This window comes from Nicotiana sylvestris, chromosome 1, assembly GCF_000393655.2.
Source record: "Nicotiana sylvestris chromosome 1, ASM39365v2, whole genome shotgun sequence".
Classification (NCBI taxonomy): Eukaryota; Viridiplantae; Streptophyta; class Magnoliopsida; order Solanales; family Solanaceae; genus Nicotiana; species Nicotiana sylvestris.
In genome coordinates, this window is record NC_091057.1 from 125,729,620 (window position 1) to 125,746,212 (window position 16,593).

Sequence of the window (16,593 nt, forward strand, 5' to 3'; positions counted from 1 at the left end):
GAACTTAGTCGATGTCTCAAATTACATTGAACAATACTAAAACATGAATCACACCCCAATTCAAGCCTATTCAAAACTAATAAATTCGAAATTCTACATTTGATGCTGAAACCTATCAAATCAATTCCGATTGACCTCAAATTTTGCACACAAGTCATAAATGATATAGCGAAGCTGTTCCACTTTTCAAAATCATATTTCAATCCTGATATCAAAAAGTCAACTCCCCGGTCAAACTTCCAAACTCAAATTTCCTATTTTCACCATTACAATCCTAATTTAACTATAGACTTCCAAAAAGAATTTCGGACACGCTCCTAAGTCCAAAATCACCATACGAAGCTCTTGGAATCATCAAAAATCTATTCTGGGGTAATTTACACATATTTTACCATCCTGTCCATTTATTCAACTTAAGCTTTTAAAATATGAATTGTTCTTTCAATTAAAATTTGAATCATCTGAAAACAAAACTTGACCACTCTCACAAGTCATAATAAACGATTCAACTAATCTTTTGATTTTTCATGAAACTAGCATAAAACACTTAACTATCACCAGCTAGGTCGGAAAACTGAAAATTCAAACTTAACAAATTCACCAAAAATCAGAACTAACGGACAATAACGAACTACTCAACCGACTAAGTCAAAGAACTGAAAGTTCAAACTTAACAAATTCACTCAAAACAGTCGACTTGTTAGGTCGAAAAACCAAAAATCAGAACTAACAGACAATAACGAACTACTCGACCGGCTAGGTCGAAGAACTGAAATTCACATTTATAAAGTAACATGTAATTGAAAACCGATACTACCCTAGCTCCCTTGCCCACAAATAAAAATAATAAGAATAGAAATTAAACCTTAAAACTAATACTAATTACAAAAGCAAACAGAAAAAATCAGAAAAGATAAAAAGGAATTAGGGTTTATACCAATCGAGGGCATTTGACACTATTCGAGCCACGAGAAAATGTCGGGGATGTGAAGAGGCGGCTGTCCTACCTTGGGGCATATGTTTTATTTTGGAAGATGCTAAACTAATAGATTCTGGCATCTTGCCAAAAGGAAACAAGTGCCTTTGGTCAAAAAAAAATTAAAAGATGGAGAAGCAGTAGCGGCGGATAGTAGGGGTCGCCGGAATTCCGGTCGCCGGAGTTTCGGGTTAATACCAATTCCAAATGATAGCCCTTGTCGAGCTATATACTTCTATGTAGGCGTTGGGTGAAGGGGGTGGCTCAATATTCACGGATTTCACACAAAAAAATGCGGCTATGGCTTTCCTAGATTTAAAATTCGTGGATTTTGAGGGGGTTTTGAAAGATTTTGTTTAAAAATATGGAAAGAGGTGGTTGAGAGGAACAAAGGGTGAAATTTTGGGGTGGTTTGGGGATACTGGCGGGCGGCACCGTCGTGGGGAGAGGCGGCGGCGGCTGGGGAAAAGAAGAGAGGAGAAGGGCTTCTTGGGTTTGGGTTATGGAGAAAATGGCAAAAATCTCATTTAAAAGGGCCTTTTATATGCCAAGTGAAATTAAATCTGGGCCATTGGATCAAGGATAAGGGGGGGCTAGGATTTCATCTTGATTTTATTAAACAAAGTGACGTAGTTTCACCTTGAAACTACGTCGTTTTGAAATTCAAAACTACGTCGTTATTCAAAACTACGTCGTTTTGAATTTCTCCTGGCAGCCACTCAATTAAACATGATATTACACTCTTAGCCACCAGATCATTTTAATATTAGCTCATTTTCCCTTAATCCTACTTATTAAATTAATTTTACATAAATAAATTAATTAAACAACTTATGCAAATGATCAATTAACTAGATTAATTCACCAATTGAACAGTTAGTTAATTCCTAAAATACACAAATGAAGAAAGAATTATATATATATTTTCGGCATTTTTATGATAGGAAATATGTAATTAAAGACACAAAAATTTAAGAAATACTAACAAAACACTAAGGACTTTTAGGAGATGTTAAAATAGTGCAAAAATTATGTATTCACAATAGTTGTTGAGTTAATTGTCAACATAGTTGACTGCTTTGAAAATACAAATATATACCAAATAAGGTAGTAGCAGTTGTGCAACGAAGGTTGATATCGACATCACGTTCTAAGAAACAACGCAGGAGTTTTCAATGACCGCATTTGTGGCGACCCTTTTTGTCGCCAGCAAAAGTAAAACTATATTTTGCCAGCCCCGATGGTGCCAACAACAACAACCCAGTAAAATCTCATTAGTGGGGTACGTGGATGATAATGTGTATGTAGACCTTACCCTTACTCGTAAAGAGACTATTTCTGAAAGACCCTCGACTCAAAACGATGATAATGGCGACCTATCTTTAATTTAATTTCTAGCATATTTGTTTACTTTTGTGGCGAGGTTAATTGCCTGAAAAGCTAATAATAAAATAAATTAGCTTACGTGATGAAGAATTTGACCACAAAAAGTAAATAAATGTATCATAAATAGATTTAACGTAGCCATTACTAAAAATAGCGGCATATAATTCGGCAACTTGGTGCTTATTTTTGGTGGCGACTAAAATGGTGGCTATCATTGTCATCGAAAACCATCGGTGTGAATTGAATTTCATGCAAATATTGTAAAGCGACATGATGTATAAACACAATTACTAAATTTTTTTTTTGTGAAGATCTCCTCCTTTTAGCTGTATGATATTACTAATTTTAATTAACATTACAAGTAGTACAAAATATGATATTAGAAACGACAAATCCACCAGATTTTAATTATTTTGCATTAATGATAATTAGCTTAAAATAATTGCTAAAAACATTAAAATAAAAAGGATAGCAAATCATGAAGGGAATTACGCTCCTTGTCACTTGGTCCAACAGTCCATCAAAAAATGCCCACGTTTGAAGTCCTTACCTAATATGGCCCAGGTCGTACATAATCTGAAAATTATTTTTCACCAGTTAGTCCACCCTATTTTTTTCTTTTCTTCGTTCTTCTTCTTCCTCTTTCACGACTTTGCACCCCAAAGTTTCTCTACCATTATATATATTCTTCAATTCTCCTTCCAGATTCAAAGTTGATAATCACTATTAAGATGAGAAGAAAAAAATACCACTTAAGAGAATTATTATTTTTGGAGTCACTATTAAAGGTCATTCGAAGCTTCAATTTCAGAAATTGGATTTTTCGATTTTGTTAGTTGTTTGGATTGAGTATTGGCCCAATTGATTAAGATCGTCAAGGGGAGTTCAAAACTCAAATTTGAAGTGATTTGGAGCAGATTTGAGTTGAATTTCAGGAGATGCCCAAAGAAGAAGAAGAACCAGTGAAGCTCCATTAATATGATTCATTTGTATAATAGTATATAATATTGTATAAGTAATGTATAGTAGTGTATAAATACCTCTTATACATTATTTTATACAAGGCTGATACATTATTTACATGTATTTGGTGGATTTCTTCTTCTTCTTCTTCTTCTTCAACTGCTACACCTATATACATGGTGTATCACTAACATTTTCACTACTGTACTTATACATTTTTATACACTTTTATACAACTATATATATAATATACCTCTTTATATATATATATATTATATACACTTTTATACAACTATATATATAATATACCTCTTTGTATAATATTGTATAAAAGTGTATAAGCATCTCTGACGAATTTTTTTTACGATTTTCACTTGCAATTCTTGATTAAGACTATTCCAAATCTCCACTAAATGACTTCAAATTTTGTATACAGTCTACTTAGACTAATTTTAATAAGTTCAAACAATATCCACTCTAAATTTCTCATAAAATCATATTCAAAAACTAACAAGATTAGCATTAAGAAGATGAGATTTTAGATTTCTCGCGTCTGTTTGAGAATTTTTGTAGTTGTGATAGGTATGTAGAAACTTGAGGAAAAATGAGAATGAAAATATTTCACGCTTGAAGATATAGAGAATAAAAAAACTAGAAAAAAATTCAGATTTAAGCTTATTATTAATATTTGGCTGCACGTTTGCAAATTTGTAAGTGAGCTAAAATAAGGCAAAATCAACTTAGGGCATTATTACGTAATTTTGTCAGTCTAATAAAAACTAAAAAGTACATCATGAAACCTGCAGGGATATCTAACAAACAATATTATATCACTTAATAAATCAATCTTTAACAAATATATATCGAGGTTGACTTGACTTTGCAACGACTGTGCTCCCTCTGAGCATCTTCCTCTGACTTTCCCCATGGATTGTTGGGGTTCTTCTTCTACACAGCTTCGGCTATGCATAATCATAGTCACAAAAATTCTGCATCCGAAATTTCAATCCAACCCAAAGCTGAAGCTTTTTCATCTGAAAAGCCAGGTAATAATATACAATCTCTCAAACTCTATTGCACCTTGAAATGTTTCAATTTCTGTCACTATGCATGTTTTTTAGCTATGGAATTCTATGTTATGTGGGTATGTTGTTACTGAACTAAATTGGCTAGTCTTCTTTGAAATTATAGATTTCTAAGAATTCTGAGCACAAAATATTTAAAAGCTGTGTATTTTAATTGCATCTTTCTTTCCTTTTTAGGCTTAGTGGGTTAGTGAATTAAATCCTGCCTAAGACTTTTACATTATCTTTATGTACTTTAATGTTGTGGAAATACTTAAAATCATGTAATGCTGATCATTGTAGTATCAGATACAAAACTTTTTCTTTTTGGGTTAGTTGAAGTATCATGTTAAATACCTGTTCCTTTTTACTTTTCCAAAAATTCTTTGTGGGTTCATTTTGTGACAACCTAGGCGAATCTCAGATGCCGGATATATAAGTAAACATGTCATAAACTCTAGTGACGCGTTTTAAAGCCGTGTGGGCCTAGACATAAAGCGAGTAATATTACTAGTGGGCTGAACTGTTATATATGATATCATATCAGTATTTTATGATTTAAGGCGGAAAAAAAACGTGCCGATGAATGGGATAAAACAGGATAGTTATGAAACATTGGATTAGTTACTAGGCTTTGCCTTCCTATGGTTAACTATTTGAGTTTGGGTGAGATTGAACCTGAGAAGTTGTTAGATCATTACAATAATTGAGTTTGTTCATTTAAATTGATCTGTTGATTACCTGTTTTGCTTTAAAAGTATCTCTCTTTTGTCTTCAAAAGTAGCTACTGTCTAAATTTTTTTTTTTGCTTAATAAAATCTCACGTTCATTCTAAAATTGGTGATGGGATTATCTATGGCATAAATTAGACAAAATTATATTAGAGTGAGCAAGCTTGAAAAGAAGCCTTAGCCTTTGGCTCCTCGTGCCTCAACTTTTCATGTCAAGTTAACAATTCTAATTTATTGGCACTATGGGGGTGCTTTATTCAAGGTGAAAATAGTTCTAATCTTCGCCGTTCAACCTAATTTGACAAAGAACTTGCAGCAATCCTTGAAAAAACCAAGAAGAGACTTTGAAGGGAACAAATGCTCTTTTGCCATTTCCAAGATTCCTACTTTGCAGATTCTATTGTGGTTTTCTCTTGAAGGAAGTGCATATTATCATCTTTACAATTTCTTACTAGCATTCCTAGCACAGTAATTGTGGCTGCATATGAATGAGGTTATATTATATAATATAGTGATTCTGTCAAAGTTTTTTTTTTTGTGTGTGTGTGTTGGGGGGGGGGGGGCTAGTCACTCCCTTCTCTCCTTTTAAGTAGAGTTGTCATTCCACTTATCAGCACAAGAAATAATACCCCCATGGTAATAGAAAAATTCGTCAGATCAGTTGCACGAATATGGTTCTGAGTCATCACTATAGCTAATATTAAAAGTCATCAATATTTGCATGTTGTACTTCTGAATGTATAGGACGTACACTGAAGAAAACCATTTAGTACTCAAGTCAGGTGTCCTGATGTCATAATCTGGAGTTAGCTGGTAGTACAATTTAATACTCAAGTCAAGAGTCCGGATGTTGTAATCTGGAGATAGCTTAGATAGTACATTTGACTACATCACTCTAAATCAGTCATTTTTGTTAAAGGTGTAAATAGAATCCATGTCAAATAGATACTGTTACTGCCAAAGTTATATATGCTAAAATCATCAATGCTGCTGCATCAAGCAACTGTGACGAATAAAATATCTGCATGTCTAAGCCTGATTAGACAAAAGATTGGCTGTAGTTACCCCTTCCCATCTTCTAATTTGAGATATTTTGTGTTTATCCATTCAATTTCATGAAATGCATGAGAGAACATTATCTTCAGTAACTTATATTGTTATTTTTCCTTCTTTCGATGAACTTTGCAGATTAAAGAGCGTCTTCGTTTAGACCTTTGATCCATGTTCATGATGAGAGCTGAAAAGGCATCGTTCTCCAGTCCTAGATGCCCTTATCATGTATACTTGAGTTATAGAGGCCAAGAGATCAGTATGAACTTCATCAATCTTCTGCACACGGAATTGACACGTGTAGGTCTTCGAACATTCAAGAAACATGGTGAAGCTAGGAAAGGAAAGATTGTTGGATCAGAATTGCAAAAAGCATTCAAGGAAGCGAGAATTTCAATAATTGTATTCTCGGAAGATTATGCATACTCTAGAAGGTGCCTAGATGAACTTGTGAACATCCTGGAAAGGAAGTTCAGTGCCGGTCATATGATTCTACCTGTGTTCTATCATATGGATCCATCCCATGTGAGAAAGCAGAAAGGATCTTATGCAAAAGCGCTTCATAATTATGAAGAGCAGATCATGGGGGGGAAGGGTGAAAGAAGGAATGAGCAGATAGCAAAGGTGAAGATATGGAGAGCATCTCTCAAGGAGGTTGCAAATATGGCAGGGATAGTTCTAGAAGACGGGTAAGCTAAATGAAATTTCGTTTGAAACATAGGTGTTCTTAAGTGTGCGACAAAACCTGCAATTATTTGGATATATATAATATTCTGTTGATTTACGACTTTTATCTTATGACATCAGCGTTGTATCCGGTCATTCGACTTCCATCTTGTTATTGTGACATATGCATTTCAACCAATATGATATATCTGAATGGTCCTTTTTTTCCTGTCAGGGATGAGTTAACGTTTATTCAAGAAATTGTTGAGGACATCTGGGGTAAGATGAGTCGCAAAGTTTTGAGTATTGCCCAATATCCAGTTGGAATATATCACCGCGTGAAAGAGATCAGTTTCTGGTTACAAGATAGCTTGACTGGTGCTCATACATTGATGATTTATGGAGAACCTGGAATAGGGAAAACAACCATTGCCAGAGCTCTTTTTAACCTACATTGTGACAGATTTCAGTACAGCAGTTTTCTTGCAAATATTCGAGAAATTGCAAAAGAAAGCAGCAGTCTAATTAGCCTACAGAAAAATCTGCTTTCAGATCTTTTGAAAGAGGATAGGATTGATCTATATGATATTGATGGGGGAGCTTCTAAGATCAAAGAATGTTTGGTTCACAGAAGGTTTCTTTTGGTTCTTGATGATGTTGATGATTTGGACCAACTGAAAGCATTACTTGATTCAAGAGATTGGATTCCTCCTGGGAGTAAAGTTATTATAACAACTACAAATAAAAGCTTGGTAAACCCTCACGATGCTTGTGTGATGTATGAAGCCAAGAGGTTTGACATTCCTGAGGCGCTTCAGCTCTTCAGCTTGCATACTTTTGGTCAAGACCATCCCGCCAAGGAGTACATGATGCAATCCAAACAGATAGTTAAACATTGTCGAGGGGTTCCTTTAGCTCTTCAAGTTCTAGCCTCTTCGCTACGTGGTGGAAGTATAGATTTATGGGAAGCTGCAATAAATAAATTAGAAAGATATTCTGAATTCCATAAACATAAAATTCTTGAACTAAGCTATGAAGCTTTGCCTGATGACCATGAGAAAAATGTATTTCTTGATATTGCTTGCTTCTTTGTTGGAAAGGACAAAGATTATACAATCAAAATTCTTGATGAATGTGGTTTCCATGCTACTGCTGAAATACAGAATCTCATCGATAGATGTCTTCTGACAGTGACTCCTGAAAACAAGCTAATGATGCACCAGTTACTACAAGAAATGGGTAAAGAGGTCATCTGCCGAGAATCGCCCACAGAACCTGGTAAACGCAGCAGAATCTGGCATCACAAGGATGCCCTCAGTATACTGCAGGAAGAAACTGTATGTCTCACCCATCTTGTAACAATTTGCTACTTTTTCCTGGTGCTCGTGCTCACTTCAATGTTACTTTCCATGTCAGGTTACAGAATCTATTGAGGGGCTCACTCTTAAAATGCGTGGATCAGATGAAAGCAAATCAGACAAACATGAAAATATGTCAAAAAGACCTCACTGTGATGATTCACCGAATACTTCAACATTGATTCTCAAAAACTCATCAAAGAGGCTTTGCCTACGCTTTTTCTCTTGGCGTCAAGTAAATTCTGTTTCGGCAAGATCACAGACTGCACCAAATGAAGCTGGAATAAGTTCTAAAGCATTTTTTAAAATGCAAGAACTGAGATTTCTTGAGCTTGATAATGTGCAGCTTTCTGGCACCTATGAAGGATTTCCAAAGAAATTAAGATGGATGTGCTGGTATCAATTCCAATTAACTTCCTTTCCAAGTGGCTTCCCTCTAGAAAATCTTGTAGTTCTTGAAATGAGCAATAGCAACTTGCACCAAACATGGGAGGGAGCAAAGGTTTGCTGACTTCCACTCTTGTCTAATGTTGTGGTTATTTGTGTCCTGGCAAACATTTTGGTACTTTTTCTTTACTGACTCTTTCTACCTCTCTATCTATTTTTCCTCAGTCTCTCCGATCATTGAAGATACTTGATCTTAGTCACTCACGCCATCTCATGAAGACCCCTGACTTCTCTGGACTGCCGAGTTTAGAAAGAGTTATTCTTGAACATTGCATAGGTTTGGTTAAGGTCCATGAGTCCATTGGAAGACTTCATAAACTTCTTGTTTTAAATCTGAAGGGATGCGAGAGCCTTAGGAAGCTTCCAAGGAAGATGAGGGAAATAAAATCGTTAGAAGAACTAACACTCTGTGGGTGCTCGAAGCTGGAGTTTTCCACGACAATGCGAAATCAATTTTTTTTGCAAGCACTTCTGCAGAATGTGACTAACAGAAATCAACTTGCCTCTAAGGGTGAAAAGCCAATATGTAGTGACTCTCTGGCTGCTAAATCTGTCTATTCAATTTTCTGGTCTTGGATGTCACCGTGGCCAAAGTCAGCACGTTCAATGTCAGAACTCTTTCAGATCACCTTACAAAGTTTGGATATTTCACATTGCAATCTGACTGGCACTTTTATTCCCTATGATCTTTCTGTCTTGTCCTCCTTAAAATATCTGAATTTAAGAGGAAATCCCATTACTACCCTGCCAGAGAGCCTGAAGAGCCTAACTGTGCTGCAGTCCCTTCAGTTAGCTGACTGCACAAAGCTCCAGTGGATCCCGGAACTTCCATTGAGTTTACAATTATTGAATGCACGTAACTGCATATCACTGAATAGAGTAACAAATCTACCCAACTTCATGAGGTCACTTGACTTGCACCTAGAGAATTGTGGAAATCTGGTTGAGGTTCAGGGAGTATTCAAGCTAGATCCTATTGATGATATTGTTGTTGTATCTTGCCTAGATAATTTGGAGGTCCGAGCAGTAGATGTGGAACTTTGCAACTATCTGACCTCAACGAAAAGCAAAGGTCCCGTTCAGGGACTCTATGAATTTGGTATACACAGCATTTTCATTCCTGGAGGCAAGGTTCCTACCGAGTTCAATAATATAAGCACAGGGAGCTCATTAGCTTTCTCTGTGCCTCAACTTCCTAACATCAAGACACAAGGATTAGAGATATGCATTGCTTATGTAGAATGTTATGACGAATGTTTCAGCCAAAGTCACTTCATAAAAGTGAGCAATAAAACCAAGAGGATCAAATGGAATTATGGTCCAACGGTTTTTGGGATTGCAACTCCTGGTAATCCAATGCTATGGTTAAGTCGTTGGAAGTTTGGAGATCAGCTAGAAAAAGGAGATCAAGTTGTTGTCTCCTTAAGCATGAGTTGCTTGGTTAGGGAATTTGGTGCCCATCTTGTATGCAGTGAACAAAGGGAGGAAGACACCCTATCTGAGAATACAAAGGAGGGATGTCGTCGTCCCTGCTATCCACTTCATCATGCAATTGGAGGAGATTTGTCTCCTTATGAGCTAAGCTCAGGCGTCTATCACCTCTCCATTTATTCTTGAATCTTGATTACAGAAAGTTTAGGTTCCCAATTCATTGAAAATGTCAACTTTCCCTCACCCATCAGTGCAAATGCAGGGATTATCAATCTTTGGGTTGTTGAAGTTAAACAGACATTGGGTCCACCAAAGGCAGTTTCTAATCTGTGGTTTAATGGAGAAAGGGGAGTGTAGATTTTGCATCGACTTAGAAAGTTATCTGAGCTATTTGGTGCTGTAATCCATTTTTGTACTTATATTCCATAATAGTATGGTGGCTTATGTGACACTGCTCTGGCCCTGAAGTCTGAAATACTGAATAGATCAACAAGAAGAATGAACTTCCTACCCACAACAACCATCATCAACCACCATAAGGGGTAGCAAGCGGGTCGGGTCGGGTCGGATATGAGCGGGCCAAAAACGGATAATGTAAAAATGAATAAATTATTCGACCAATTCATATTTAATACGGATAGAAAAGGGGTTAAACGGCACATAGTATGGATATCCATATTATCTATCCATATTATCTATGACTTCTTGAATATGATCATTTTTGGGAGAATTCTATTATTCCAAATTTGAGGAATCCTCAATTTGAGTCTTTGCAAATATAAAAGTTAACCATTGTTATTCATTTTTTAAGCGAATAATATGGTTCTTATCTATATTTGACCCATTTTTAAAAAATTCATTATCCAACCCATTTTAAGTGGATAATATGGGTGAATAATTATTTTTTTAATCTATTTTGCCACCACTAACCACAACCCTAAGCGGCACCAACAACCAACACCAACTACCATAAAAAGATATTTTGTTGATATAATATTATAATTAGTATTTAATCTGAAAATTTCTATCTATTAATTTTTAAAATAAAGATAAGTTTTATACCTTCAGATATTCAAAAAATAAACAATCTTATTATTTACTCTTATACATCTTATTCTTCATATATATATCCAGATTCAAGCATTTTAGTTTTAATACACATTTGAATATTTAGATATTTTAATCTTAAAAAAAATAAATGATGTCTAAGTCTAAATATTATTTTAGTTACATAGATCTGTAAATATAATATAAAAATGTTTGTACGATCATTTTATTTTATTGTGGGTTTGATTAAGAGATCATTTCCTCGACTTTAATTGATCGGCTTGATTAGTGGTGGCAAAATGATTTAAAGAAGAGAAATTTTTATAAAGCACTATCTTTTTGTAGTAATTAGTCATCTATAGATACCATTTGCTATATTACGGAATATAGATACATTTTTTGTGGTTATAAGATGTATTATGTATTTAAGCTATTGTATTCATGAATACAGTAGCAAAAATAGGCGTGAATTAGGGAAGTCTAGCTTATCAGTTGTTGTATTCGAGTGTATACGACTGTATTCATGGAGTGAAACATGGGATTACAGCTGGGCAGATTATTGTATTCGACAATATTCACGGCGTGAAATAGGGGATTACACTGTTTTAAAACGGAAAGTGAATCAATTAACGTAATAGACTCCTAATATAACTCAACAAACTCAATTATAACAAATTTTGTATTTTTTTAGTTATAAAAAAGATTCTCAACCGCAAAATACCCAAAAACATAGCAATCTTCAGGGAAATTATATAATACATCTGAATACATAAATTATATTAATTAAAAAAACATATGAATACATTCATGGCATATAGCGAGACAATGAATACAATGAAATAAATAGAATACAGAGGGATACATTGAAATACAATGAGAAAAAAAGACACTGAATACAATGAAATACATGGAATACAACGAGATACATTAAATTACAATGAAAAAAAAAGATAGTGAATACAACAAAATACATAGAAATACAGCGAGATACATTGAAATGCTATACACAAAAGAGCAAAATCATAACAAATCTTATTGAACGTTGTAGCTAATTGTTAATACATTATTGACCCAAAAAATTCAGAAAGCATCAGAAGAATTAGCCAATCTAGTATATCCAGGCTCTGTTGCCAAAGCTATATCAATGTTAATTGTTTTTTTTTTGGCAATCCGCTAGGCAAGCGCCTAGGGCTAGGTTTTTATTAATAAAAGAAAAGAAAAATACAACAATTAGGAAAAGTGCAAATAAGGGGGACAATAGCACCGGTATTGTTACCCATATACCTTGGCTATATAATCACTCCTCTGCGCCTCACATTTCCTTATGATGGCAGCCTCATGTAGAGGATTCATGGTGTAGCTGCCGGCAAAGTCTCACGAGGGCATATAATCTCATAGCCATGTGGATATTATTCCAAAGGCATAGGACCAAGGCAACTCAAACCAGGCTAAGCCTTACCTTACTAATCCTATTGAGGCAAAGAAAAGGCCTCACCTATTAACAAACATGTAAAAAATAAGAACTTGAACGGACCAAATATTCAATAATCATCACAGAGTTTATAACATACTCTGTGATGATATTACAAATGATAATACTTATAAAATGATAAAATAGAATGTAGTAGGAATTAAATTCTTGTCCCTTCTTGTCCATGCTCGCAACTTCTTCAAGTTGTACCTCTTTGTCGTCTTCATCAACCCACTTCAAAATGTATTGAAAAAACATCATTTCTTTTTTGAACGGTTGGACCTTGTGGATGTAGTTGGGGCAGTCTGCTTTTGTTTGACAACTCTCATTGGAAGTCGTCTAACATTTAAAAATTCACTAACCTTGTCGTCCCAACTATTTTTCCTTATATGAGTCTTCTTACCTTTGCCGCTATGCATAGGTGATAAATCTCCTTTTCTTGCTGCCTCTGCCCGGAATGTACTTAAGAGTTCATCTTCCTCTCCCTCTTCATATATATCTCTTCCCAGCTTCACTGAATTTGGCACATCTTGAAATGTACCCTGTGCCATCAAGGCATCTCCATCTTGTATCTTTGCCAGCGTTGCCTTTTTTGTTGTAATTCAATATCTTGCATTTTGTTCCTGATTTTATTCACATGACCAGTGCTAAACACAGTAGGTATTAAAGAATTTACATGTTTGAAATTTACCATTGCATCCAGTAGTTTTCTGTCCTCCGAGCTAATAAATGGCACCTTTAAAATCTGTTGCTGCTGTCCAGTTTTTGGCTTTGAAATTTCTGCATCTGGAGAGCTTGCGATTTGTTGTTGCTTTCCATGATTTGATGTTGTTGCTGCATATTGATCTGCCACACAAATAGCAGCTGAAGTGTTCGCAAAAATCTGCTGCTGTCCAATCGATTTTGCTCCAAAATTGTCTGCATTCAACTGTTGCTGCCCAGGTTTCTCAATTTTCTTTTTTTGACTATTTTGATTGAGATGTCGTTCATTACTTATAGCTGAAATTACTTCATTTGGACTGCCTACCAATTGGTGCTGATGTCGAGGGGTTGTCCTTGTTGTTGCATATTGTTCATTGTCACTCCTAAGAGCTGGAGTATTATTAAAAAACTGCTGCTGCCCAGTGATCGAAACCACATCTGTTCTGCTTTTTGCACCATGCTGTTGAATATTTTTAGGAACAAAAATTAGAGCCTTCGCATTGAGCTTGCTGCTTGAGTTCAATTTTGACGAGCTACCAATTTTTGGCAATGCAGGTGAGCCAACTGAACACAACTCCTCATCTCCACTACATTGCTCACCTTCATCTGTCGACTCCCCCGCAAAATCAGCACCCCAAGCTTCATCATCATCATCCTCTCGTTGGTGCTGCCAAAGTTTGGATTTAATTGCCATCTCCCTCACATTTGCCTTAATAAATTCATTATTGTTTCCAGTTGACAACATTAACTGACCAGGATCCCCACCATACTTTCCAAAAGACTCCAAAGATTGTGATGGTACTTCAAAAACGGAAGAGTTCAAAGTGACCAAAGGTTGTTTAACCATATTAGCATTCGTCATCATCGTAATCTGAGCATTTTTAATGATTTGTTCCAAGTGAGGGCTTGAGAATTGCAGTTTAGGAATATTCAAACTGTGTGCCTTACCCATTAGTTCATCCACCTGGTTTTTCATTGACTCAATTGGCCGAACAGTCACTTTGTCGGCTAATTTCGTACTGTTTTTGCCTTCTCTTTCAATGTTGGTGAAAAGAAATAGTTGCTTGTCCATCCCATCCTCTTTTGGAATTGTTGAATCTAGGTGTTCATCCTCCATACCTGCCAGTGCGTCAAAAACATTTGGGCTGGTCACCAGGTTAGAATCATTTGGTTGAAAACTTGCTGCTTTTTGTCTTGGTGATACCACCTGTTTCGTAGGTGATTTTTTTGCTGAAACCACGTTCCAAACCCCCTCTTTTGGATTTGTATTATTGCCCTTACCTGCACCAACTGATTTACCAGTGTTCACCTCCATAATAATACCCTTTTGCTCATGTCTAACATCAAATTGCCCAAAATTGGTTCGACCCCAGCATTAACTCGAGTACCAGTTGTATTCTGAGCAACATTATCTTCCAATTGTGAAACTGTAAGACCTGGTTGTTTTTCAACATTGTCACTTTGCTCTATCTCTGCTACTGCTGCATTATTTTTGGCAATAAAAGCTCGAACAGTTGCAGCTAATGCATTATCATCCATCAGTTGCCCAGATTCAATAGTAAGAGTTAGTAAAGCTGCATTCACATCCATATGAAACCTTGACAGAAATGTAGCGTCATGAACAACAGCTGCACATTTTGCATCTTCACTAGATGCAGCTCGATCCACGTTTGTTAGCTGCTCACATCTAGCTGGATTCACATCTAGTTGCCCTTTTTCATCAACCACTGTTGTAACTCGAGCATTACTCTACCAACAATCCTAGAGGCATCAGTTGAACCCACAACGACAGCTCGATCACTAGTAACACTCAATGGAACAATAGCTTCCAAATTTGACACCACAATAGCTGAGTGTTTTCCAGGTACTGCATTTTCATATGGAACATGTAAACTCTGTTCAACACCAGCTAATCCTCGATTACCATCTGCCAAACCATTCTCTACGTTACCTATTTTTGCAGAAACCTCATCTTGATCAGCAGTTGCAGCTTCAGACAACTTCTGCTTATCATAGGCTTGCACAATTGGATTCACCACATTAAAGATCCTTGCCAATGCAGTCTTAGCAGGAACATCTCGTGTAGGTTTAGGTGGACCTCTATCGATTATTGAAACTTCACCTCCAGTGGTACCATTACCTGCACGATTCGCCAGATTTCCTCCATCTGTTTGCGATACCTGCTGCAGGACAGAGTTTTCTTTTGGTGCTTCAACTTCCAGTTTACCACTATTGGAATCAGGTAATTCATTAACTCTTTGGCTAGCTCTTTTGTCATTCAAATAAGCCCTTGTATCTCCTTGCAGCTTTTCAACTCCATTCGTCTCAACAACAAGCAGCTCTTGCACAACCATGTTTTCTATTCCAACTCCATCACCTACCTTATCCTTTTCAGTCATCAAACGACATGTTCTTTCCTCATGCCCCTGATGCTTACAAAAAGTGCAAAATTTGGGGAGATTATCATACACCACCTCCTGATAATGTTCAACGAATTTTCCAGTCGACTTATCAACGATGTGCAGCTTCACTCGCTTAGGGTGCTTGTCTAACAGGTCTAATAAAACCTTTACCTTAGCAGCACTTGGCCTTGTTCGATCTTGTGTTGCCTTATCCACTGCAAGAGGCTTTCCTACAGCTGAAGCGATTGACAGTAACGATTTCTTTGCGAAAAAATTCGGCGGCAAATCAGGAAACGAAATCCACACCACAGATTTTGATGTTTCCTCCTTGGGATTAAATCCAATAGTCCATGGAAACGTTCTAAAAAAGAATTCGTCACCTTTATCTTTTATGTAACCAACTGACCTCGACAAGAACTGGACATAATCTTCAAACAAATCGAACCTCACCAGAATATGTCGAAATTCAAGCTGTCCAATATTACACATACTTTTAATGTCGTACTGTTTCGGGACGAGTTTACGCAACTCATGTACATCTGGTTTCCATATGAGAATTTCATAATAACTGCTTGGTGTAATCCCTCTTCAATGGTAAATTGATTTACCTCCTCCATAGTGAATTCTATAATTGGCTCGCCATGAACAAACTTCACAGGAATCAATTCAATTTTTGTCGAAGTAGCATCTGTTTTTAAGGTTTGTACACGAGCAGCATATGATTGTGACATAGCATGGGTAGGCTTTGGATTATTAAATTTTTGGTTTGGCACGATAGCTTCCATGGCTGCTCAAAACGTCACCATATTGACGTGAAGAACAGAAAATAACGACAAAATCTGAAAAATTCTGCTTGCTACAGTACTTCGCGAAATAGAATTTAAGATCTTGAAAAATTG

The 16,593-nt window shown here is 36.1% G+C and overlaps 1 protein-coding gene across 1 annotated transcript; it reads left to right on the top strand.

The window, feature by feature from the left end:
* The first annotated feature begins 4,191 nt into the window (after positions 1-4,191).
* On the top strand, positions 4,192-10,521 carry LOC104222336 (disease resistance protein RPV1-like). Its single transcript, XM_009773565.2, has 5 exons — positions 4,192-4,371; positions 6,309-6,859; positions 7,072-8,173; positions 8,253-8,696; positions 8,807-10,521. The coding sequence occupies exons 2-5, from the start codon at positions 6,342-6,344 to the stop codon at positions 10,256-10,258; spliced, it is 3,516 nt and encodes a 1,171-aa protein (XP_009771867.1). The 5' UTR covers positions 4,192-4,371; positions 6,309-6,341; the 3' UTR covers positions 10,259-10,521.
* The last annotated feature ends 6,072 nt before the right edge of the window (positions 10,522-16,593 follow it).

Bases quoted from the DNA above. Each gene is read 5' to 3' on its own strand.
- LOC104222336 (XM_009773565.2), top strand. From the start codon at position 6,342: ATGTTCATGATGAGAGCTGAAAAGGCATCGTTCTCCAGTCCTAGATGC. The intron at 8,174-8,252 runs GTATGTCTCACC...TTTCCATGTCAG, and splicing joins GTATACTGCAGGAAGAAACT to GTTACAGAATCTATTGAGGG. The intron at 8,697-8,806 runs GTTTGCTGACTT...ATTTTTCCTCAG, and splicing joins AAACATGGGAGGGAGCAAAG to TCTCTCCGATCATTGAAGAT.